At 45.8% G+C, this 25,743-nt stretch overlaps 1 protein-coding gene and 1 pseudogene across 1 annotated transcript; both read left to right on the top strand.

Annotated features, from left to right (window-relative positions):
* Positions 1–1,326: 1,326 nt before the first annotated feature.
* On the top strand, positions 1,327–6,368 carry LOC144105027 (uncharacterized). The gene is made up of 4 exons (XM_077638242.1): positions 1,327–1,395; positions 2,196–2,520; positions 3,572–3,880; positions 6,001–6,368. Exons 3-4 carry the CDS (start codon positions 3,634–3,636, stop codon positions 6,330–6,332), a joined length of 579 nt encoding a protein of 192 aa, XP_077494368.1. The 5' UTR covers positions 1,327–1,395; positions 2,196–2,520; positions 3,572–3,633; the 3' UTR covers positions 6,333–6,368.
* Positions 6,369–21,825: 15,457 nt separating this feature from the next.
* Positions 21,826–25,055, top strand: LOC144116065 (uncharacterized; annotated as a pseudogene).
* Positions 25,056–25,743: the final 688 nt, after the last annotated feature.

Here is a 25,743-nt window from a genome sequence, read left to right on the forward strand (position 1 = left end):
GCGTGAATTACGAAGCGGAAAGCTGTCCTACTCGTAAGTGACGGCCATGTTCATGCTGACAATTGCCGCATGCGGGTATTCATATGAATAAATTCATAAAGTAGAAGTCGTTCCTCCATGCAATGAGTGGCCAACGCCAGGCTTTAAAATGAAGCAAACGCAAACTAGACGAGGACGGTCAACATAAGTCGTACTTGTAGAAAAATGTCTCTTCAAGTCCAGAGGTCAATGTGCAGAGTGGTCACAGTAGCGAACTTTAGAGCTTTGAATTCAGGATAAACTTTGTTCTCTTTCACTTTTCAAAGCATAGGTAGCATAGGTTCCTGATCACCAAATTCTGATTGCTGCATAAATTGCCCCAAGCGCACAAAGCGTGCAAAATATAAGCGCACAAAAATAAAAAGCCCCCAAAATATGACTTAAAACTAAACTTTAAAACTGAATAAAATCTTTCTGAATGCTAACTGAATAACTGAATTCAAACTGAACTGGATCCCATGTGTAACGCAGCCATTAAGCTACCAGATGTCAATCCTCAATGCACAATGTAATTATACAATGCAGGCATAATATCCCTTGTGAATGGCTGCTTCATGCGCTGGTTCCTAAAAGCTCCAAAGGAACTGCTTCGTCGAATAGCGTCGTATAGTCAAGTTGTAATAGCACTCTTTCGAAGGAGGCGCCAAATATATAAATATTTTCATCCCGCCAGCTGAGCCAAAACCACTGTATTAACGAAACTTTGCTCCAGAATGTTGCTTGATTTAAAACTGAAAAATCACTCTGATGCGCACGACCGTCCGAGCAAACGCTGCTGCGAAACTCTATTTACGCTAATGATAGCTGCACTTGAAGAACGCGATAGACCCAGAAGCGTGGAGCAGTGACCGCACAAAGGGCTCTGTCTGCTGTACACAACCCATGAAGGCTTGGCCTTTGTGTGCTCGCAAGCTTTGTTTGTTTTTCTTGCTAGACCGACGTCGATGAACGCACTTAGACATACGATCGCATGACGCTCATATTTTCAAGCAAGCCACAATGCGTTCCTCAGTACCACCTTTGACTTCCGCCTGAGCTGGAGGTCAGATGCGTTAAACCTCGTTTCCTTCTCACTGCCCCGAGTAAACGTGCTTAAACGTCTGGCAACTCCTGATAGGCGCAGTTATTCATTTAGTGCGTTAAATGTACACTGAGCCCTTTAGAGCGGCAGGATTTTTTACTTTCTACTATTTATTTAACCCTCACACAACCACTGTAATTCACATGAGTGCTCTGAGCTCCAAGCAAGACGGTATATAAGCCAGGTCCTAGAAGAAGCTCGCTCCATTTCATAGCGTCTGCAATCCTGTGTGAAAAGTTTTCAGTTCTAGTCTGTCTTACAGAAACTGCGCTCAGGTACTGCGCGAAAACATGCGGAGATTTGGGTGTGATACAGAAAAGTTCAGGAGAGATACGATATTTATTACAGTTGTCATAAGAAATCCTAAACTTATGCTTCACTGTTATAGCATGTGGGACAGGGAAATTATAAAAATTTGGTGTTGGCGAGAGAGAAAGTTCTATAAACTTCTCCTATCCAGGGTGGGTCACGAATTGTCTTAACTTGTGCGGCTGACTAGGATTTTAAGAAGAAACCTACATTCTGTGATTTTCATATGCCACTTGTGAAATTATCCTTAAGAGTGCGACAAAGAGGCTGTGTTCTGTCTTAAGGCATTGTCTAGTTCGGGCATTGAATAGGGTGCAGAGCACGAAGGCGATAAAGCATGCGGATTATTAATTTTGCTTCTTCGTTTATGTTGGCTTAATGGTTGCAAAGTCGAGCACGATAGGCGAAAGTTTAAAGTGTTGCATAAATAATCCAGTTTTGATATATGCGTCTTACGCTCATTGGGAGTGCGGACCTACTTGGCAGTGTGTCCCATTTGTTCAAAAGCTCTGGTCAAATAAAAATGGTAAGATATCAGTATATGTAACCTGCTACGGTGTGCTATTGGCAGCTTTGCGGATGGAAACAATGCATGGAAGAAGAAGCTTGTGTACGTATGTCATCTTAAATGAGGCTTAATCTGTCAAGTAACAACCACAGACATGGATCTCTGTGGATGCAAATATCTCGAAAGGATAGCTTTGTTATGAGGCCTATTGGAACAACCGGCTGACTGATACGAGGTTGCGAACAAACTTTATTGCAGCCCTTCCTGAAGTAAACAAGCTTGCTTTGGCGTCTGTGGACGTTGGCTCCATCACTGTGACATGGGGGCGACCAGAAGGTCGCTTCAGCTACTACTTGGTTAGAGGTGACCGGCGGCCAAAATGCGGTCAGAGGCGCTGCGGAACCGTACCCCTCCGGATTCTGCACAAGAGGCAGAATCCTTCACCCCAACCAGACAAGCGTCACTTGTGACCGCCTCGAAGCATGTACCAATGTCAGCTTTACGTTGAGGACTCACCTCGATGTATCACCTGAGCTCACTTCCACAGGTACCGTACTACGGGGCATCTTCATCCCTGGGAAAGGTACATATCCACTCTGCATTTACTACATTCTCTTAGTGTTCATTGATATTCACTGCTATTTGCAGAGGATGCATTTTGACCTTGAAGTTGCATGGATAATGAAGAGCTTTTCTATTGCCGTCTATTGTGTCCTGTGTCTATATCGGAGGCAAGTGTGTGAAAAACAAAGGTTCTTGCGAAGAACAGAAACAGATATTCACAATTACAGGCTGCCTGAATCCCGAAACCTTTCTTTTGCAGTTCATATTGCTGTTGAGGTAGACGACGACAGGCGAATAAAGAAGTGGTCTGTTGGCAGAGCGAGTGGGCAATTGCTCCAAGGTTTATCGTTGGATTCCTTGTGGCATGAATGAATTTAGCATGCAAAAGTGCGCAGTTGACAGTCATTTATTTCAATTTGTTTTATTTGACTTTATATTTTTCCTCGGGTTAGCGAAGCCGCAATTAAGAAAAAAAGAAGTCAGTCAAAGGCTTTTGATATGTGTGCAGTTCGGCGCACCAGCAGTACAACAAATTAGGGAAACACTTGATTCCCGCCTTTAAGAGTTTGAAACGATAGTGGTAATGAATCCTTTCAGTGGTTTCTCTGCACGCATGTTCGCACTCAGTCACAACACAGTTTCCACATTCTCGTTTTTAAACTCTTCCACACAACACTTGACAGCTATAATATTTCACAATTTTATGCCCCCTTCCTATCATGTCACAAGTCAGCAGAATGTAGACTTACTGTTCTTTCGCACACGTAATAATTCCCTGTATCAAGTTGCTGAATGCACAGGAAATCTGAAATAGAGAAAAAATAATTAGCACGCAACTCTGCGTTAAGATATTTGTGTGCAGCCATCGCACAGTCATCAAATCGTATCTTCCACACAAGGAACGTTGCAGGACAACTTGATCCTCAGTAAGATAATCATGTTGTAGCTGCTGTTCCTAAACAAAATAAAACTACTGCCTCTGGTTCTGTTGCTGCAGGGTCAAGCAGCAAAAAGTTTTTGTGGGGTGAACGTTGTTCATAGCGATGCTTTCTTACCTGCTTTTTAACCAGATCCGGATCCGCCAAGGAACATGACGATAGTCGCAGGAGTCTTCAGCAGCCGGATCCAATGAATGCCTCCTGCAGATTGGCACGGCACTCTGGCAGGCTACGCGGTAAAGCTCGGCAGCGCCTTTCGCACGTGTCATCCGGAAGCAGACGTCACTGCTTTCACACACGTCCAGACATTTGACACGTGGCAAGAAAATGACAGCACTATAGATACCGCGTACTGTGTTTTGGTCACCACTACCGTACTTTGCGGGCCAGAAGTTCTCCAGAGCGCCGCCGCCGTAGCTGAAGTTCGAACACCTGCATTTCGTAAGTAATTCCGATTTCTGTTCACGCACCTATAGCATGCAAGAAGAGGGCTTAGTCGGCATGGTTGATACAAACAGATAGAAATGAATGGCCAGTGCTAACAAACAGATTGGAAGGAATAGAAAAAAAATACAATGTGTGTTCTTCTCTTCCGTCTTAACTGTTAGCGTTTTCAGTAGTTTCCATCAACGTTTTGCATGTACAAGAAACGCAATGTCTTGGAGGTAGTCAGACCAATCAGAGTCCTCTTCTTGTTTTCTAAAGAAATCTTACTTTAAGTGCGATTTTGCGTGCTTCAATTTGGGGGCAACGTGCCGCCCGGCAATTTTCTCACTAAAGTCTTTAAATTCATGTAAAACTCATTTGATCTAAAGCGGAAGTCTGCGAAACAAACAAGCCTGGAATCAATAGCGTAACAGTTGCCGGCGTAAGACAGCGGAGCAAGAACACCTTATGGCAATGGGTCACAACGCTTACCTTCGATATACACTTCGGCTCTAGAACATACCAGGCCTGACTTGGTACAATATCCGAAGGTAATGCATATTTGGTCTTCGACTAATATATTTTGATAACACATTTTTGCGATAGGTGGCATTTTGAGCGCCGAAATTTGTGGTGAGGAACTTTTGTACTTGAGTCTTCGCCAAAGTGACTCCTACTTTTATAAAGTTCTCAGCTGGCACTCAGACAATGCTGCCGATGAGTTCACGTTATGGATTCACAGGTAAGACACGCGGGCGTTGCTGTGGACATTGGTGTCATGAAACTGGGTTGAGAGCTAGTGCTGATACAGCTGTCAAACTTTCACCTTGAATGGTAACAAAATTTGGGAAGTGATTTTCCTGCAATGTGTAGGAGTTGATAAAGGTGGTTGACGGGAAAAGGTGGTTCGTCATGACAGAACATAGAGCTGTTGAAAGTAGTGGGCAAATTCGAAATGTAGCACCTGTGTTTGACTTTCGAACAATCCGCGTCTGGCGACCGCTGAAAGCTTCTTCTTGTCCGCGTCTCTTCAGTTCTTCTCGCAAATCGCTTGTGTTCCTCTTAAAATTGATCACTATATCTGCCAGTTCTACTACGGTTCTTTGTTGTGTCTCCATGATAGCAGCTAAATCGCAATGGCACAGGATCTCAGCATCAGAGGCCGCGAACGGTGTTTCTTGCAGAGCAAGACATTACAAGCAGGGTGGTGCAACATCTGGCAGGTGTTTCAGAGAAACTGGCTACTAATTCCGAAAAAAAGGTTTGTGTGGAAAAGGGAAGCTTTTTGCGATGTATTATTACCATTGCTGGCAGGCGTCAGAAAACAAGCGAACTCTTTTAATTACTAAAGTGATTAAATAAATTCTTTTATTTAAATGTTTGCTTATTTTAGATAGGCACCTCATTGTAATTGAAGCCGGCCATTAGTAACAGCCATATATGTTTTAAAATTTCGAAAAGAGGAGTGTCTTTTCCGCATCATTCGAGCCATTTCACGCAGAATTAGAAAACCACGCGTTTTTAGGAGGGCTCAAAGAGACATCAATCAAATTGGGACACTCCGCGAGCACGTACCACGCAACAATCTTAGCTCCACCCGAACTGCAGTGCTCCCCGCTCCTCGCCACTCTGCTACTGCAGGGAGGGCAGTGCAGAGGATGTCACTTTGCATGTGCACAACGTCGCTCTGCGGCCTCCCGCAAGTGCGCGTATTTCGAGTGGCGCGAGAATTGGGCCAAATTAGTCGGGCCACAGCGGCAAGAGAGATCTCGTTTTCGAAATTCCGAAAACAAATATGGTTATTACGAGTGGTCGGCTACAATTCTCTAATCACAATCTGGTGCATATCAATAATGGTGAAAAAGTAAGCTATTAAAAATAAGTTAATCATTTTACTAATCATGATTCGGTTTTTTCTTACGTCCGCCAACAGTAGTAGTAATATTGCTCAAAAAATTCCCCTTTTCTTAAAGACCCTGCATTTAAAATATTTAGTAACCGGCTTCCCTGAAACACCTGGTATGTCAAAAGGGACTTGGATGCAAACCTGCACCAAGCAAAAACGCTTCACCAAAACACAAACCTAATAAACAAAAGTTGCAATCAAGGCTGATTATCACAAAATGTCTTCTCAGGTCCTCCAGACGTGAGCAACGCTGCATTTACAGCCACGGGCGAAGATTTCTTTACTGTCAGTTGGGAACGGCCCGGGGGCTCGTTCGATTACTACTGGATGGTGGTCAAGGACAGCGACAGTGCACTTGATGGCTCCGAAAACCAACGTGTAGGTTCATGCGCAAGTGGAGCACTCCTTCGACCACAGCAGACGCACATCACTTGCCATCACGTGAAGAGCTGCACTAACGCCAGCCTGACCATTTACACGCACGTCAACGGTCCTCCAGAACGTACTTCCCAGGGGGTCACCGTGCATGAAATATTTATACAAGGAAAAGGTATGCTGTAGTACGGTTGCTTCCAGAATTGTAGTGAATGACCATTATACTCCAAATTCCGGCAGTGAAATATGATGGCCTTGAAGGCAAAAGGTAATCGATGGTAGTACCATTGCAGCGGTTTATGGTAATAACTGTCGTGGCATCCGAACATTTAACATGCAGTTTTTGAATAAAATATTTGGTAGCAATGTTCACTTGCACTATGCATTTAAAATACAATGACGTCCGCGCTGCGCCAGTCAGGTGTACTCAAGAGCCCTACGTTACAGTATTGTCTAAAGAGAGAGAAAACGTTTTTCAGGGAAATTTCTCGCCATCTACTGTGAAGGTAGGCGAACTTAAAGCTGTGAATTGCAAAGGGATGTTGCCTGAATTAATATTTTTCATCATTGGTAATGAATTACCTATCTATTTACGTAGACATAACTTTTCTTGTGTCTAAGAACGCCAATGAAGAACCGCTCATAACGAATGATCACTAGTGGTAAAGGGACAGTAGCATCGTAGAGTTGAAATAACACCTCCTTTAAAAATGGCTGTGGTAAATTTAGCTTTTGTTAGACCTGGAGTGACGCGATTTCTACATGTGGCCGAGTAGAACTCGCTCAGTCGAATTGCAAACTCAGTGTTTCGCCGCTCCTTTCGCCGGGCGTTCCTTCTTCATCTTCGTCCCACTTGACACGGCGCATGCGCACAGCTCTTACAGCTCTGTTTCTCCGGCGCGCCACGCCGTCGGCAGCAGGAGCTGGGCCTTACCACGTGACCAACCACGTGGCCGGTCACGTGACAAACCACGTTATCAGGGGAGGCCACGGTGTCCCCGTTGGCCACGCTGAAGGCTCGAAGAGGTGGCGTTGTATTGCTATCGTTACACAATGGCTGAACAAGCTGCTGTAGACGGTTTTTTGTGCTGATAGCGTCATGATAAAAACGAATTAAGTGAACCTCTACAGTGACTTTTGTACGGACTGAGCCCGCTGGGTTGAGTGAACAGATGCAAAGAGATTTTCGATGCGTGGATGCGCAACTAGCCATCTAAAGCGGCCGGTCTTTTCTTCATACGACGTTAAGGCAAATAAACGAGTAACTGTGGTTTATCATCCACGCCGCTACAATCATAAGGCTTCACACGAAAGCTATATATAGCCGCCGCTGTGGTGGTGCTGAAAAACTTCTTTAATGTTAAAAAAAAAGAGAAGACCACGTACATGGTCGGTATCCTTAGTCTGGGACACCGCACGACCAGGCCCCGTCTCGCACCCTGTTTACCATGCAGCGCCATTTGGGACCCCAGTTTGCGGCAGTTGAGGAGGGCCATGCCTCTCGGTAGGGGTAGATGAAGGTTGAAGTTGAGCACTCTGAATACATGCCCACACCATGTGAAAGATCGGGGTGGCCGAGTGGTTATGACGCTCGGCTGCTGACCCAGACGGGGGTTCGATCCCGGCCGCGGCGGTCGAATTTCGATAGAGGCAAAACTCTAGTGGGTCATGTGCTGTGCGATGTCACTGCGCTTTGAAGAACCCCAGCTTGTCGAATTTTCGGAGCCCTTCACTACGGCGCCCCTGATAGCCTGAGTCGGTTTGGGACGTTAAACACCCTAAACCGTAAACCAAGAAGAAGAGCTACATTGCTTTACAGAGCTTTCGGGCATCAGTCTTGGGCATTTTATTGACACCACTGCCAGTCCGAGAGTCTGTGAAATTAATTAAAATAAATTCAGTTCAATTGCCATCTGCTCAACGCCTCGTTGCGCACAAGCCTTGTCAAGTTTGCTATGAGCTAACTGAATTTAGAAATTCCCACCGTTGTCGCTGCTTGAAACAGCGACCCGCCTGCGCCGTCGCGCATCTTTTGCGTACGACGACGTCCAAGATCTGTGAATTTAGTGCCGGGAATGACCAGATCAACTTGTATGCCATGTAGAAAAAACCAGGTTGAAAGAGAAAGAGCACGTGCAGAGCAGGAATCACTAATTCTATCGCTCTGTTCTCTTAAGGATGCACTCCTCGTTATGTGATGGTATTATTAAATACAGTGTTCGTGTCAGCGAACTTATGTGTAAAGAGGGCCCCGGTCTGTCGAAGAAACCTATTAATGGTACCGTATGATAGCCTTGAGGCGGAGTTCAAGTGACTCCAAATGTTTTTTTTAGGATCTCTAAGATGCCATTCTCATAGCCGCTGCAGCGCAAGCAATTTTTAGCCGCACATGAGCGAAAGCGACAGCACGCTACCAGAACGGCTACAACTGCGCCTCACAGGTATGCGAGTGTCACGTGATCTTCTCGCCGCGCCAGAATGGGAGCGGGCAGTACGTGGCAGAAGTGGCGTTATGTGACGACCATTTGTAGGTGGCGCTGACGTCCTTTCTCGTCGGTCGCACTACTGTGGTATCCGCTTTTCGTGGCCCCTGAATTTAATGCGCTGCAGTTGCGACGATAATAGAATTTAAAAAAAACTTAAAGCTAATATGGGCATTGCTTACGCTGGCTTACAAGCCTCTCAATAAATGAGGAGACTAAAGGTAGTCGTGAAAATGAAATATAAGGTATTAGACAGCCTGCCTGCTAGTTAGCACGTCTTACTTTTAGTCTGATCAACTACTCCAGTGACTCTGCTGTGACAACCAAAGCGCTCTTCTGACTCAAAATACTTGTTTGAAAGCTTCTGAGAGCCTTTGGTGAAACAGCTGGTGTAGTTGGATGAGACGGGAGCACAAGTTTCTTGATTAAAAGTAATTACAGTGATATGAAGTTCCGCCTTATGTGTAGCACGAGCTAGCGTTATTAGGTTCCTAAGTGGCCTGGGGGTCGTTTTGACTTTTCACTTCGCAGGCACAGTAACTATTCTTTATTACTCCTTACATTTTATTGTTTTTGATTGCTTTACATATGTGTTTTTATTATTATAAACTTCATTTTTTTCTACTTTTAACTACTTTTTGCTTCAACGCAAGACACGCAGGACCTCAATTTACCCTGCAGAGCGCTCGTTTCCGGATGGCCTTGGCGTAGGTTGCACGACTCGGGACTTCAAATTTCCTGGTTTGATTCTATTTTAAACTAAATCTTGTTTTCAACCCAGTTAATTTATTTATATTCTTACTTCTTAGAAACATTTGGAGTCACGTTTTTTCTTTAAAATAACTATTTATCCCATTTTTGATTTCAATTCCATGTGACGTTGACATTGTCAAGATCATCGAACAATTAAAACTTTTTTCTTGTACCCCTGAGGTTGCCCTAAAACGCGCGCTCTAAGGCTGCTGCATTGAAAGCCTCAAGTGTTTACACTCGTGACGGGGGATTCTAATAAAATTAAGTTTGTTTTCTAATAGTGCAATTGAATATATGCTGTCAAAATTATCTTGCACAAAGGCTGGAGGCACGCTGTTGCAACATGAAATTCTGTTTCCTATCAGGATGAACCATCGAATAGCCCAAGGGGCGTATTCTATAATGGCCTGTCGCCGCTGCGGTGGCTCAGTGGTTATGGCGCTTGGTTGCTGTCCCGAAAGACGCGGGTTCTGTCCCGGGCCGCGAAGGTCGCCTTTCTGTGGAGATGAAATGGTAGAGGCTAGTGTGCTATGCGATGTCAATGCAAGTGAACAGACTCCAAGTGGTCGAAATTATCCGGAGCACTCCTCTACGGCGTGCTTCATAGCTTGAGTCGCTTTGGAGCTGTAAAACCCACAAAACAGCATCCCTAATGATCCACTTCATATTCTTTTTCTCTTGGTAGTGACGTCACTGAGCGAAAGCAACAGCCCGTAGCAACACCGCACATCCAAAGATTGACACAGCCGATCTGGTCCTGCCACAGCTTCCAGTCCGGCTGATCGACACGCCCCATGCTGCACTAACTCATCGCCGGCCACTCCTCCAGTGCCACACGAGCTCGAGACGCATTCACGAAAAGAAGCGGCATGTGAGGTCGCGTTTCTGTGACGACCAGCGAATGGTATTCTCTGATGCCATGTTTCAGTAGGAGAAGAAATTAACGACAGAGGAGAAAATGGAATGGAAAGGAATTCAATTGATACACAGTACGGCAACCTCTCGCCGCCGTGACTGGCGGATGATACGCTATGCTCTGCTTCGAGCGTAATGCACCCGCGCATATCTTCCTTGTTTCGCACGGCGCAGTGGCACAGATATCTGACCGGGGACCGTATTCTATAGCGATGCATTCCACTGCCATTATATTTCTGCTCCACGTCAGCAGGATGAAAGCAGAATCACGTAGTAAAGCTTTCGGCGAATCACACACACAGCTGGTCAGAGCGCCGCTGTCGCTAAGCCGCGTTGTTCTGCACATCCAAACGTTATGAATCCCTGGAACCACGCGGCGCCAATTTGTCGTAAAAAACGACGACCAGTTTCTTCGCCAAACGACGATGAACGTTGTCTGGTGCGTAAAGTGTGTCGTGATCAATCACTTGTAGGCGCCGACGCTGCCGGCCTATGTGACACGACCTCGGGAGGCGTTAATTCAAGCCGGGCGCATCTTGGCCACGTTTCTATCACGGCAGGAGTTACGTCTGCTCTAACGCACTGCTGCAGTGGGACGAGCAACCAATGAAATAGCACAGAATAGAGTGTCAAGAAAATGGATCGTTACAGAATACGGCTGCAGGCTGAATGAAAGGCCTGAATGAGGAGAGTTACAAGAACTTGGGCGCATGAAATACGACACACTGGATGAGCGCGAGTTCTAACACGAAATGCTTTCAGTAATATCATACCAGCAAGAGGTGCTATGACGGCATGTTATAATAAGGACGACAATTGTGGAAAACTTTAGCAAATGGTGTGCGTCAAACTCTTCAAGTGAATGAGGACTTAAATTTGAAATGAGATGTTGGCTTAGTAACCGACATTCTGTACTGTGAAAGACGACCGCTGACAAGGAAATAGTTATCGCTCCCGTTGTCTTTCTGTGCAGATTCTCTTTCGATAGCACGGACAGAATATGCATCCCGGCTGATAAAACGAGTGTGCATGATGTTGCATTCTGGGCGCAAATCTGTTTGAACAAGAAATACGTGAGGACTTGTTAAAGTGCGCGTGAATGATCTTTTCCTGAGAGTTCTAAATCTTTTGCCTTGAGCAAGCAACCTATACTTTTGAACGCTGCGATAAGTAGAAGTGGAGTTTATATTTCGCTAAAAAGAATGATTTGTGTCATCTGGTAAGCAGTTCAAGACGGGGCAATTTTATGGCTTATCCCGAAACTGAATACAAGTAAGGTATAGCGCGACGAATTACGCAGATACGCCACACTTACCTCATCACTTTATTCTCACAGATCGACATCCACCCAAGAACGTGACATTCACAGGCCAGTCACCATCACTGACACGCTTGCAGTGGATCTCCTCATCGTCCACTCAGGGCACGACGGATGCCTACACCGTGAAAATCTGCGACGCCTTCCAAGTTTGCAATTCGACCGACGGCGTCCAGAAGTGCGTGCATCAAGAAACTCCGCTGCCGTGGCTGGAATTTGTTACCACTCCGGACACAGAGTACTGCGTCCTGGTCGCATCTACTGCACTTTGTGGACAAGACACCATTTAAAGCAGTCCCACGGCTGCTTTGGTGAGGACGCCCTCGTTCGGTAAGACTGAGCCTTTCTCAACTCCTTGCAGGCGGTTAGCTGATATTTTGTAAGTGCCTGAGGGAAGTGTAAAGTGTTCAATCCCTAGCCCTTTAAAATTTCAGTTTTCTTTGAGGCAGTCAATTTTCGTGGTGATGGCATAGCCATTACAATTATGACGCCATCATCTAATCCGGGGCCGTATTCTATAAGCTGTTCATTTTAAAATTACGATTTCGTGTCCGTCTGGTCCTCTATCATTGCGGAAATCAGATATGCCCGCGTCTTTCAAGCACGTGTAGAAGCGACCTGGCTATTGCGTGGTTGACGACCGAACCTCACCGTTGGCTGGCGTTGACTGCGGTATGCACCCACTGGTGAGATGTACCACATAGCTCTGTGTACAGCATTCGGCCAGACCTTCCCATTGGCCGGCATTGATTGGCTGCGATATGGAGCCAATGGTGAGGCCCAGGCGCCTTCTACCCAATGGTCGGGTCTCTTTACACAGACGCTTGAAAAACAAAGTATATGGATGGCTACAGAGAACCAGATAGAACCAGAGAACCAGATGAGCATTTTCAAATGGAGAGCTTATGGAAAACGGCTCTTTGATTAAATTTTGCTGAAAACAGCCATGCTATTGCGGGGTCGCTGAATTGAGAAAACTTATGTGGGTACTACATGGCGTCTTCAAGTGGTCACTTCTGAGCAATTCTGAGCGCTCTCTAAAGAGACATCGTATTTGGATGGTAGGTTCTGGACACGCTAATTTATTCGGCTATTTTGAGCACACAGCGCTATTACGCGCTCTAAAAAATGTTTCAGTGAGCGGGAGTTTTTAAACACGTAAGTATTTACCGCCAATCTCACTGAGGTTAATTTTTTTTGACGCTATATCATTTAAAATGAAATCTAAGCTTTGAAAAAATATTGTCTGGTCGGGGAATAAGTTGAATTTGAAGCGAAGAATGCTTAACCCCGACTAAAATTAATCGCGCGCAAGCGTATGCAAGTTACCTTGGACGATTATTGAAACATACTTAAACGCCGCTTCCCAAGCTTAGTTCGCAGTAAGCAAGGCTTATGTCGTCTGAAAGCCGAATCATTTGGTAGAAGTTAAGTTTTTTCGCCTCGAAGTGCAATATATGTTGTCGTCTTTAGAAAACCACTCAGTTTCGCCGGGAAGAGATTTCATGTTTGGCCGAGAGGGCCATGACGTCACTATCACAGCCAAATTGCAAAATCTGAGAACTAGGATGTTCGTACCTATCATTGGATTGACACATGAAACTATGCTAACCCTACTCTCTCTTCCACCTTAATCCAGCCAATAATTCCCACAAATTGACATTAATCTACCCCCTAATCCACCGAATAACTCCTACCAATTCGTTTTATTCTGTTTCCGTAAATGACCTGCTTTCAAAATATAGGGGTCTTTTCGAATATTTGGCGTGCGCCAGGTTCCAGATTATATCGCAGTTTTTGTTAAGAGTGTGTTTTTAAGAAGAAGGCATCATGAATCTATACTTAAGTTCCGCATTAGCTTTGATATGAAAAAGGTCACCAGTTCGTGGCGCGGTCTCGTCACGTTTCGTCGCAGTATGTAGCAGTAAATATCAAAGCGCAAAACGTGGATGACTGCACGCGCAGCGTTTCCAAATATGAAATGGCTTAGCACAATGCTGCTTGTGCGTTTCGTTTGTTCCTTCGTTTCTGTTGCGCAAGTATGCGAAGTGTAATGCAGGCGTCATTCTTGCACACATGGCAAATAAATCTGTGTGGATGAGATGAATATGGGATGCTTTTATGGTTCCCTGTGGCACTGCTGGCTAAGAAGCTCGTTGGAGATAACCACACTGATCATGCTTATATATATTGTTTCGGAGTTGATCAGACGTCTCTGTCAGCGAGTTCGGTGAAAATGATATATGAGTGCGCTTTGACTAAAGCGCGGTATGTAATAAATAAGATGGGCGGAATGCTTCAGCCAGTCGCCGTTCAAAATCCTGCAGCGTATGCCTGCGGGAGGGGGGGGGGGGTCGTTAAATGTCGACTGCGTTCACCTGGTTTAACAGTTGTTGTAAGTGCCCATGTTTTGCTCTTTCTTGTGGTGTCTTCGTTGAGCTGAAACTTGCGGCAATATGTCTGAAAACCAACTGGCTCGGCAGTTATCTCTCTGATAGCTAGGTGAAGTGTCCAGACTGCCGGAATGATCAGTTTGAGCGAGAACGTGCCGCCATCAAGGGAAAGCCGTGTGGAAGCGAGCAGTGTCCTCTAGCGTAGCAAATGGCAACCAGATAGCATCGCGTAGACGGATCGTACAAGTGAAGGAAAAGCGTGGTACAAAATGGCGCACAGACGACTACAGGAGAGCCCAAGAACGAATTCACGTTTCATTAAATTTAGCGATAAGAAGAGCCCCAAAAACTAGACGATAGCGAATCGGATAAAAATATCGCTGGGGGGGGGGGGGGGGGGCGCTGGAGCGAGTAGCGTGCTAAATAATCTGCCTGCCTGTCGGGAGTAGAAGGCAGCTGTCTTCTTAAGCTGTATTCCCAGTGACAGCTTTGTACAAACTCAGACACAACACGAAATGTCTGTTTTATACGCAGTCGCTAAATTCAGGCACGAAGCCCACAAGGTGCCGGCGGCATGGATTGGCGGGCATATCGGTAGAGTTGGTCGCGCGTCTTATATCGAACTAAAAGAACAGTGAAGCCGGCACGACCATTGACTCAATGCCTCATCCAGGAAGAAGTCGCATCCAGGAAGAAGAGCGGACAAAGTCACATTAACTGCTCGGGTTCGAGCCTTTTTCAGCATGACGATGGCAATCGCCGCCGCTTCGCGTAGTGCCACAAAGAAGAAATAGAAAACCGTGAGATGCTGCAAATATGAAGCCAACGTTCACAAAAATACAGTGCCGCTTGCGAACTCGGTCCAGAAATGAACATGCCTGGCTCACTATAAAATATTATGTATTATGTCAAACAATAATCGAGCTATACGGGTCCCACCCTATTCGCCGCATCCTCCAGGAGAGGTGGCGCTCGCTAGATGGATGTTAAATACCAGAGTATTGACTAAAACAATGCAGGTGCCAGTGCCAGAATTTACATGATGCACGATTGTGATGATTTGACTGATTTTGACGTGTTTAGTACGGATAAAGTATACTAGGACATTATAGTTGAATTTACTATTGCAGCGGCGAAGAGTAGTGCTGTAAATATCGTTTTCATTATGGGCCGTTACTGGTTTGAGCATGTGCAGATCAATCGCGTAAATCGTATTGAACTAACCATTAGTTTGAGATCAGGCAATCGCTCAATTGAAAGGTTTTGTATTGTTTAGGAGCCAAGAAAGGCTAGGAAAAAGCAGATTTGAAAAGAACACCAGAAGAAACTCGTTCAACGAAATGACTGTTCCAATTACTAATTTTGTGGCATAAATTAAGTGCACGACCTCATGCGAGAATAGAGTGAGAAACAGAAATAGGACGCTCTAAAATAATTATATAGAAACTTAAACTATTTCACTTGTCTTCAAAGTGAACAGCTCTTTCAGGTATGAAGTCGAGGAATGGTAAGCTGGGAGAGAGTATGTCTGCGCTGGGTAAGAAGCATAGATCTCTTCCACGAGAAAGAAACTCCAGCGATCATGAATACCTTTTAGCACGCCGTCTCAAGAGCTTAATCCTACGCCGTGGCCAATTTGGGGTGGTTTCTTTTTTCGTTTATCACAGCGCATACCAAAGGTGCTGCTAAAAGCAAGCAATAATTGCAGCGCCACTGAACGGCGCTGTGAGCAATCAGATCGGGGGTCGCGGTGTCGGAGCTGCTGGCGCCTGGCCGAATGGATGAGGAGTTGGTTCGGAAAGGCGAGAGGGTTAATGCGTATGCCGTTTCAATCCTTGAAAAAGCACAACTTTTTTGGCCCGTTGTTTGCAATGTGATCACTGGGATGGAGGGGTAGCGGTTGTGTTACTGTGCATGCTGTAGCGCTTTTTGTACTTATAAGGATGCACATGTGTCCCTGAGTCATACTGACGTATTGGTCGACAATTGCCTTGAACGAGGTCTCATAGCCCATGTAGAGGGCGCTGGCATACGTTGCAAGAAGCAAAGTGCAAAAATTTATCCATACTGGAAAAGGCAGATCAGGAAGGAAGCATTTTGTGATAACTCAAGAGGCAGTCTTTGAAGCTAAGTCAGGGTGTCTTAGGAGGCGCAGCTACAAAAAGAAATTTAACGAAGAAGATGACACATGTACTGTGTGCGGTAAATCTGCAGAAACAATAGAACACATCGTATTGAAATGTGATGGTATCCATCCCGATGTCGATGCAGGCACAGTCACTTGTCCTGAGGCCTTATAGGTTTTAAAGATATCAATGACCATGTAAAGCAATCAGCGGTGGAAATTAGCAAAAAGCGATTGGAAGATTGGTGGCTCAAAAGCAGAAAGGTGACGTAAGGTTAAAACTGTAGGAAGACGTATTCAGAGAAAATGGTGAATTTTTTAACTTACTACACACTTAAGCACGAATAAAGGAAAATAATGCTGAGCACGGTGGCAACTGCCATCACCCTGTTTCAAAAGGGACGCTCCTACCTTCTATCCATCCATCCGGGCCAATTGGAACGTGGCGTCGAGATGAGAAAGTGGTGACGCCACGACACGGAAATGAGGATCAATATCAAGCATCGACCAAGCATGAGGTTGCATGCCGATTTCGCTGACTTCAGCGATTATGCAGCAAAGCCCACACAAAGTTCGTTTTTTTTCTTTAGCCTAGTCTAGCAGCTGTTCTTGTCATTATGTTACTGCGCATCATTAATGTGTATGTTAAGACGTATTAATACACATAGCTTGTGAAAACTCCAGACAGGGAATGTTGCGGCGGAGCAACGCCATCAGTAGACAGCTTGCCATATATTGTTAGTCTATGCGTTCGGGTTAAACTGAAATGCATTTCGCTTTCTGCAATTATATGGAGACTGATATGCAGTCAGTGAATTGTTTGCAGCCGTTGTTAGAGCCATAAATACGGCAAGATGTTTTCTCTTCTCGTGAGTTTGCGTATTTTCCCATATACGAATATTTAAATGCACCTCTGTATTTTTTCTAAAATCACCTCGAAACTGTTTTAGCGCTTTATGGCGAAATATGATTCATAAAATATGAAGCAGGCTACAACAGTTCACCTGTTCACAAGTACTTCTCAAATTGGGGATGGCATCATCGTTCATTTTGAGTACACTCACTATTTTACGCTTTAAAACCTAAAACCGTTTCCCTACAACCCACTGATCTAAATAGTCTCAGAATAGTGTTCTGTTTTTTAGCTTACTAAATATAACTACTCTTCAAAACGCCATTGTCTATCTGAAAGTGGAATTAGTTTTGAGCCTGTAAAGATGTCGCCTGCATTTTATACCCACTGCATTCACGAATGGACGTTCTTTCCAGCGCCGCCCGATGTGACAAATTTGACCTTATAAGGAATTGGCGTTGACTCATTCACCGTCGCGTGGGAGCGACCAAGGGGCGACTTCGACTACTACATCATCGCGGCCTCAGATGAGGGAAGCGAAAACGCTGGTGGTGAACTCTAGCGCATGGACGCATGCCGAAACGGCACCATTCTTCGTCCGAACCAGACACGGCTCACTTGCGGTCACCTGTAAGCCTGCAGTACCTTCACCTTCAACATACGCACCTACATTGTCGGTACACCTGGGCATACGTCTGCAAGCGTCGCTCTCAGAGGCATACACAGCCCTGGTGCAGGTACTGCTTAATATTGCGCGCATATAAACTTGCTCATTACAGTGGCTATTGAGGAGCTGAGCGCTTTTACCAGCAACCAAGACATGAGAGAATGAATCTAAACTCTGGACACTACAGTATGATACGTCTTTACAACACAGTGGTCTACAGGCCTAGGTGCATAGCTGAGCTCAGCTGCCTATGAGCCTAACTATAGGAATCTAGCGCGTACGTGCACACTGTCTAGAATTTCTACACACTGAAGTGCAAAAGAACGACCCGTACGAAAAGCACTGAACTCACTGGTGAATATTTCAGTTCTAAGAAAAACATGTTGACCGGTTATTGCGTGGCCTTCTTTAGGGGATGTTAGGAAGTGCTGAAGTATATTCCTAAAAAAACGACAACAACTAGAAGAATGTTATTCTCGAAACTAACTGTGAAAATACAGTATGTATATTCTTCTGCGGCGCCTTTTCATTAATCGAACAGTGTGCCGCTGCACGGCAGTGAGGTAGCGTTCTTTATTCTCAGCAAAACAATGAAATAAACAGTCAACGTGTAGCACATTCTGTAGAACCTAGTACATAAAGAAATACACCAACAGTCATGTCTTGTCTAAACTGTTTTCCTCTAAATAAAATATGGCAGCAAAGGATCACCCCGCTGGTGTACGAAGTCACTAATGTTGATTAAAACTTGGCAGCTTTCACTTCTAATCTTCTGCCTTGCAGCTTAACTGCAGTCATGGTGAGCGAGAACTGTTAGCTATAGGATAAATTGAATACTGTTTTGGATGTTAGTAGGAGAAATATTTAGGGGTTTATAACGCCACTGTAGACGACTAAATTAAATAGAGGCCTCAGCACTTTGAAACTGCCATCTGCAGTGAGTCTACGCGATGAAATTAAATCAATATGATTTAACAATCGCTTTGACACGCTAGGCTACATGTTCTGACAACGTTGTGGATGCAAAAAGTGACCGGCTGTTAATGACACTACACCAACACTGGCAACATTCTCCCAGAATATTACTCCAACTATTGGCAGTGCTTATATGGCCTGGGTGCATGACTGCTGAGCAGAAGTTGGCAGCATTTAATTCCCGCCTGTAGGCAGCGCCTCACTGGAGGCCCTAAGCAGGGTCCCCCATGGGCTTGCGATGACCGAGTACGTAAATAACGCTGGGTGGTTTACATAAATTTTTTGTGCTGCAGTACAGCATTCGTGTGGCATCCATCATGTTCTAGGCGTTATTACCTATAAGCCTACCAAGATTGTATTTCAGCTACTAATGAGTGGCCTCTAGTTAATATTTTTCGACGTTAAAGAACAATTTATGAGGCACGTTATTAAGGTGTGTTGGGTGTTGTTGTATTCGGCGAAATACGAGACGAACTATGATCAAGTGCAGTGTCATTTGCAGGACAGGAGAAGCTGACGCTTACATGCCGAATATAAGTAACCAAAGTGCCGACTCTGATCTTTCCAGGTTTAATCGCACGTTCCTTTGTCGTTCCCCGCTACTGCCTTGTTGCGTGCATGCGTACTCTCCTCCGATGCTTCCCTCATTTAAAAACATATTAAGAGTGCAAAGGAAATACATAGTTTCCTGTGTGGCCTTCTTCCATCCCATGAAGATCCTGGAGATTTCAAGGCTGTGGGCAGAGCCGTTAGCAACACATCCGTGGAAATCCTGGTGCACGTATCCAGTGTCAAGAGCTGTCTCCTAAATGAATGCTGGGGCCACTGCTTAGGACCAGGCTCTGATTTTCCTTCGTTCAATTGTGATGATCACAACAGCAATGTTTCGACAGTCATATATAGGGGCCGTCAACCTGACTCGGATTACAGCTGCTACGTGTAGTTGGCAAATGTGCACAACGGCTTGAAGATGCAAAGTATCCAACCTTCTTGGGTTCACACACTACCATGTGAGTAAATAAGCACGTAAACAAAAACTACCTACAGGTCAGTAGAAAATATAAAAAATAAAGGGAGCTTTTCAGCGATATGATGGAAAGAATTTGCGCTGAATGTTTTTCTTTGCGCAAATGCAACCATTTATTTATTACGTCGTATTATTGAAGGAATTAGTAGAAGTTATCTCAGTAGGGTTAGAGGATTGTTTGGCTGCATAAAGACCTTTTGGTTGCTTATTGCCAGTTCGCACTACAATTTCTTTAAGCCAGTGTACTCGAACTTTATGTGGCAGGAGTCAGTTTGTTCTTGGGGGCATAATATTCATTTTTTGTTGGCTTTTCTCTCAAAGTTTTTAGAGTGATTCTGATTGTTCTAGGAGGCGAAATGTTGTTACGTTCGAAGAAACTAGAGGTTTGCTGCACAGTATTGATAAGTATCTCAGTCGGGTAATCTTATAAACACGCTGAATACGGCAGCCTAGCTTGAACTTGCCAGATGCTTTTCGCTAATAAAATATCCCCTCTTCTAAAATATAGACTTCCAGGGTTTTAACCTGATTTCCTAAGGCGCTATTGTTTCTTCGCGCTTGTAGCATCCTTTTTTTCCACTAAACATGTATAATGAAAGTGGAGAACAAGAAACGATCAGCACACAACAACTCAGCTAAAATTCCGCTTATTTGTTGTTATACTCTCCTTCGATTGCCGTCTCTTAACGTGAAACTTTTGGGCTAACTTGGCTGGGTTGTGTTGTGTACTATGATTAACTAAATTAATGTTTAGAGAGCACAAAACGAACCGCTGACAATGAGAATCGTTCAGGTGTTTCGTCATGCTTGTTTGCTATCCGCGGTGGTCTTTAGTCCTATTTTTCAAGCACAGAGGGCAGGATAAGAGAGAGCCCCAATTCCCTCCCCAACGAATCGACACTCAGTCATAGCCTGAGTAGGTTAAGGGTATTAAACTCCCGTAAAAAAATAAACTCTTTTTATGCGCAAGTTTTTTATTTTTTTAGGGGGCGCCTATTGAAATGCCATGCGTCACTTTCACACATAATAAAGGCCTTCAAGAAGAGCTGGATTTATAGCTTGATTTCGCACTTAACATGCCTTTTCAGAAAAGGGAACGACGATGAAAATCTTCTGGACGCCATCCTCCACCTCTGTCGGCGGGTTACGCCTAGTCCAGGATTTTTCTCATTGGAGTCGTCATCACAAAGCGCTAATACACAAATGCCTTGGAAGCAATATGTTCTGCGTGTTTGGACGTTTCTTTCGTTTGGAGTCATATACTGCCGGAAAGAGTCCGTACTTCGAAAAATATTTGAAATAAAGTGTTAACAACGTACATGAATATTACAGCAATATTTTTCTGTTTTAGTTTCGTGCAGGTCTCAGCTACCTAAACAAATGCGTAACAAACACAATAAAGCCAACGTTTTGTTCTTCTAGTCAAGATATAATAAAACTTCCACAACAGAATATGAATAGAACAAATAAATAAACGCAAATCGTCGAGTAGTGTGCGAAAACTTTTTTCGATGAAGAAGAGAAGAAAAGCTACTCTGCACTTATTAAAATATAAAGAAAAATACCCTGCGCTCAATATATTTCTTCCTGCTTCCGATTTTTCCTAAAAATATTTATTGACAATGGTGCGCAAGACAGGTAAAAATTTCCTCTCATGGAGATACCGCAACAGCTACCGCTCAGCAGAAATCTCACCCTGGCATACTGTTTTTATTGCTGCTGCTGTGCAGTTGCTTTTTAAAATGTGTGGGGAAATTTGTAAACACATTTACAACAACAACTTTTGTTCAACCGGTGGAAAATACAAACCAGAAGCAAACAAATTTGCACTGACAAAAGTACTTCAAAAGTTCAACTCTCTTTTTAAGGTATTCTAGCTTGTTCGTTCGTTCGCACACAAAGAAGTAAATCATATTCAGAAAAACACGTAGCATTCTTCCTCTCAAAAGGGTCATGCAAGAACACCACTCAGTAAGTCTAGTACTCTGCTTGCAGTGCTTGTTTTCCAATAGGACTGATACGAGCGACAATTTAAACTCACACATACAAAAAACGACCGGCATGCGTGACCCGTCTGCTGTAGTACTGACCTAGGCCTTACAACGAAAGATGAGGCCTTACTTGAACTGAGGAACAACCGACGATTGCTATGATCTGTTGTAATTGTTTGGTTTGTGCTGACCAGCGAAGGCAGCCGCACGCCCCCCTATTGGCCTGAGTTCCTATCGTTCATGCTTCTCTCCCTCTTCTGTAACCCTCTCAGTACGAGAGGGTATATAATCGCGGTTCTGGGCAATAAACGTTGTTGTTCACTGCCGACCATTGTTCGAGATGCTGCGCGGTTCGCGCTGACTTTACTACAGTGGCGACGAGTGCGGAAACTACCCATGCGGTAAAAGTTGAAGCCGACAGCCTGTCGCAACTTGAAGCACCGACGAGAACTATGACCAGCCTGCAGCTCCCGACCTTCGACGACACGTCAGATAAGTGGAAAGCGTACCTTATAAGGGCAGAAGCATATTTTGAAGCCAATGCTATTACTGACTCAAAGCAGCAGCGAGCCTTGCTTGTGGCAGCACTCAGCACGCAGACGGTGCAAGTGTTAGCGGGACGGATTGCACCCCGGACACCGAATTCCCTCACCTATGATGAAGCAGTCACAGCTTTAAACAGCTACTACGACCCGAAGCGTCACGAGATAGCGGAGAGCTATAAATTTTTCACCCGTTGCCAGCAAGAGGGTGAGGCAGTGCGCGCATTTCTGGTCGAAATACGGCGCATAGCAGACGGCTGCAACTTTGGGAGTGCGCTAGACCGAATGCTGCGGGATAGAATTGTTTGCGGTGTACGCTCAACTAACCTACGCAAGCAGTTACTGGCGAAGAAAGACTTGACGCTGGAGGAGGCCGAAGCGCTGGCAATAGCAGCAGAAACAGCCGAGAACGATGCAAACGATATCAGTGGAGCACCACCAACGGTGCTAAGAATGCAAGCCAGTCATCGCTCTTCGTCGCGAGATACCAGCGGGGCAGCGCAAGAGTGCGGACGATGTGGAAGCACGAAGCACGATGATAACGCCTGCCGCTGGGCTAACGCACGGTGTTTCCGCTGCAGGCAACGTGGTCATTTGGCGAAGAAATGCTACAGGGCGAGAACAGATGAAAATGCTGCTAGGCGAACCGCGAGTGTCAAGACACTGACAGTTGAAACCGCGTCTAGAAACGAGAACAAGGATGAGGCACACATCTGGACGCTAATTTCTGGTAGGAAAAACGGCCTGGAACCACCGTTACGCCGCACATTTCGGTGGGGGGAAATAGATCTAGACATGGAAGTGGACACAGGATCCCCGGTGTGCGTCATATCACGGAACGTTTACGACCGACACAGAGCGCAGTGGCCACGCTTGAAATCGCCGCATGTGAAGTTGTCATGTTACGCGGGACAACTGCCGGTGCTTGGCGAACTTGAACTTCCGGTGCAATTCAAGAACGTGTCTGTAACCTGTCCACTCGTGGTGCTTGACTGTTCAGGACCGAGTCTATGCGGCCGCGATCTGATTGCGGCACTTGGCAAGACGGGTGTTACGATGGAAGAACTCACTGCGCCGGATTCGACAACAGGAAACACGCCGAGTGACCACATGGTGAACAGACTGCTCGCTGAGTATAAGGATGTTTTTTCGATAGACCAGGGGCTCATCAAGGGACCGCCAGCCAGCCTAAAACTAAAGGAAACGGCGACACCGAAATTCTGTAAGGCCAGATCACTTCCTTACGCTTTCCGTGATAAGGTCTCTCGTGAAATTGATCGGTTATTGTCCCTTGGTGTCTTATCTCCTGTGCAACATTCAGAATGGGCTACGCCCATCGTAGTTGTCTTGAAGAAAGATGGCACCGTAAGAATATGCGGAGACTTCAAAGTCACGCTTAACCCTGCCTGTGATATCGAGCATTACCCTCTTCCAGTGATCGAGGACATGTTCGCAAACTTAAATGGAGGTGAATACTTTAGCACCTTGGATTTGAAGGACGCGTACAACCAAGTGCCCCTTGACGAAGCGTCACGCGGACTTTGTATCATTAACACACATCGCGGACTTTTTCGTTACAACAGACTCCCGTTTGGTATAGCTTCTGCCCCAGCTATATTTCAAAGGAAGATGGACGCTGTACTCGGCGGGCTACCAGGCGTCCAAGCTTACCTTGACGACGTGTTAGTGTCAGAAGGCAAAGGGGACAAGGAAGCGCGGCTCAAGAAAGTGTTGGAACGATTCCGAGAGCATGGTGTCAAGCTTAGGGCCGACAAATGCAAGTTCCGGCAGCCTTCAGTGACTTACCTCGGGCATCGTATCGATCGGCAAGGCCTACACCCTATGGAAAAGAACGTAGACGCCATCATGCAAGCCCCGCGCCCGAGTAACGTGAGCGAGCTACGTTCGTTCCTTGGTATGCTCACGTACTACGCACGGTTTCTGCCGAATATGTCGACTGTGCTCAGCCCGTTATATCGGCTCATGGAAAAAGGAAGCCGTTGGGAGTGGCTACAGCCGCAGCAGTTGGCGTTCGAGCGAGCTAAACAAAGACTCAAAAATGCACAAATTCTCGTGCATTTTGATCCTAACAAGGAGCTGAAACTAGAGTGTGACGCATCTCCGTATGGTGTGGGCGCAGTGCTGTTTCATTCGATAGGAAATGAGCACAGGCCAATTGGGTTCCGTTCCAGAACACTTACAAAAGCAGAACAAAACTACTCGCAGCTGGAGCGAGAAGCACTAGCCCTCATCTTTGGCGTTTCTCGCTTTCGTGACTATCTTCTAGGTCGGCAGTTTACCCTGGTGACCGACCATCAACCACTGCTGGGACTGCTCAGACCTGACCGCCAGACGCCACCGATGGCTGCCGCGCGAATTCAACGGTGGGCGCTATTCTTGGGTGGCTACCAGTACAAGCTACAGTACGTGCCAGGGAAACAGCTGCTGACAGCAGATGCCCTCAGCAGGCTACCAGCGCCGACTATGGAACCGGGGACCGATGGTGAACCGCCGGAATATGTCCTTTCATTGGAATCCCTGGAAGAAGGTATAGTGACGACGCACGAATTGCAGGAGCTGACGGCCAAGGACCCGATGTTAGCCAGTGTCACGCACTTCATTTTGCATGGATGGCCTCAAACCACTAAAGGAATGGCGCCAGACTTGTTGCCGTTTTTTGATCGTAAGCTGGAGCTATCGTTGGCTCACCGTCTGATCTACTGGGGCAACAGAGTGGTGATACCGCGGAAAGCGCGGGAACGGATGCTGCAGCTGCTACATGAAACGCATCAGGGCTCCTCGTCAATGAAATCAGTCGCGCGGTCATTATTTTGGTGGCCAGGCCTGGACAGGGACATTCAAAACTTGTCTGCGCAGTGCCGCAACTGCGTGCAAAGCCTGCCAATGCCTACGGCAGCCCCACCAGTGAGTTGGCCAAAGACAGCGGTCCGGTGGTCTCGTATACACATCGATTTTGCAGGCCCGTTAGCAGGCAAGATGATACTAATAGTGGTTGATGCCCACACGAAGTGGATTGAAGCAGTACCCTTGCAGCACGCAAATACAGCTAGTACAATCCGATGCTTAAGGAGCATGTTTTGCCGGTTTGGCGTGCCACGCACAATCGTGTCCGATAATGGCACACAATTCACAAGTCAAGAATTCGCCACTTTCATATCGAAAAACAATATCGTGCACCTGCGCACTGCGCCTTTCCATCCCCAATCTAACGGAGCAGCAGAAAGAGCGGTTCGGACCGGGAAGGACGGGTTGCGGAAAATGGGAGACGGACAGCTGGAAGATAACCTCATGCGGTTGTTATTCAATTACAGGCGGACCGCCCAAAGAGAAGGAAGGTCACCTTCCGAGATGCTTCTCGGCTATCAGCTGCGTTCCCGACTAGACACATGTCTCCCACCCAGAGCTGTGGACTCGTCGTCGGACGCTCACGACTGGACCATCTCGCCAGGCAGCAGCGTATACGTGCGAAATTCCGGCACCGGCAAAAGATGGGTGCCTGGGAGGGTACAGACCACTTCGGGGGCGAGAATGGTA

This window comes from Amblyomma americanum, chromosome 1, assembly GCF_052857255.1.
Source record: "Amblyomma americanum isolate KBUSLIRL-KWMA chromosome 1, ASM5285725v1, whole genome shotgun sequence".
In the NCBI taxonomy this organism is placed as follows: domain Eukaryota; kingdom Metazoa; phylum Arthropoda; class Arachnida; order Ixodida; family Ixodidae; genus Amblyomma; species Amblyomma americanum.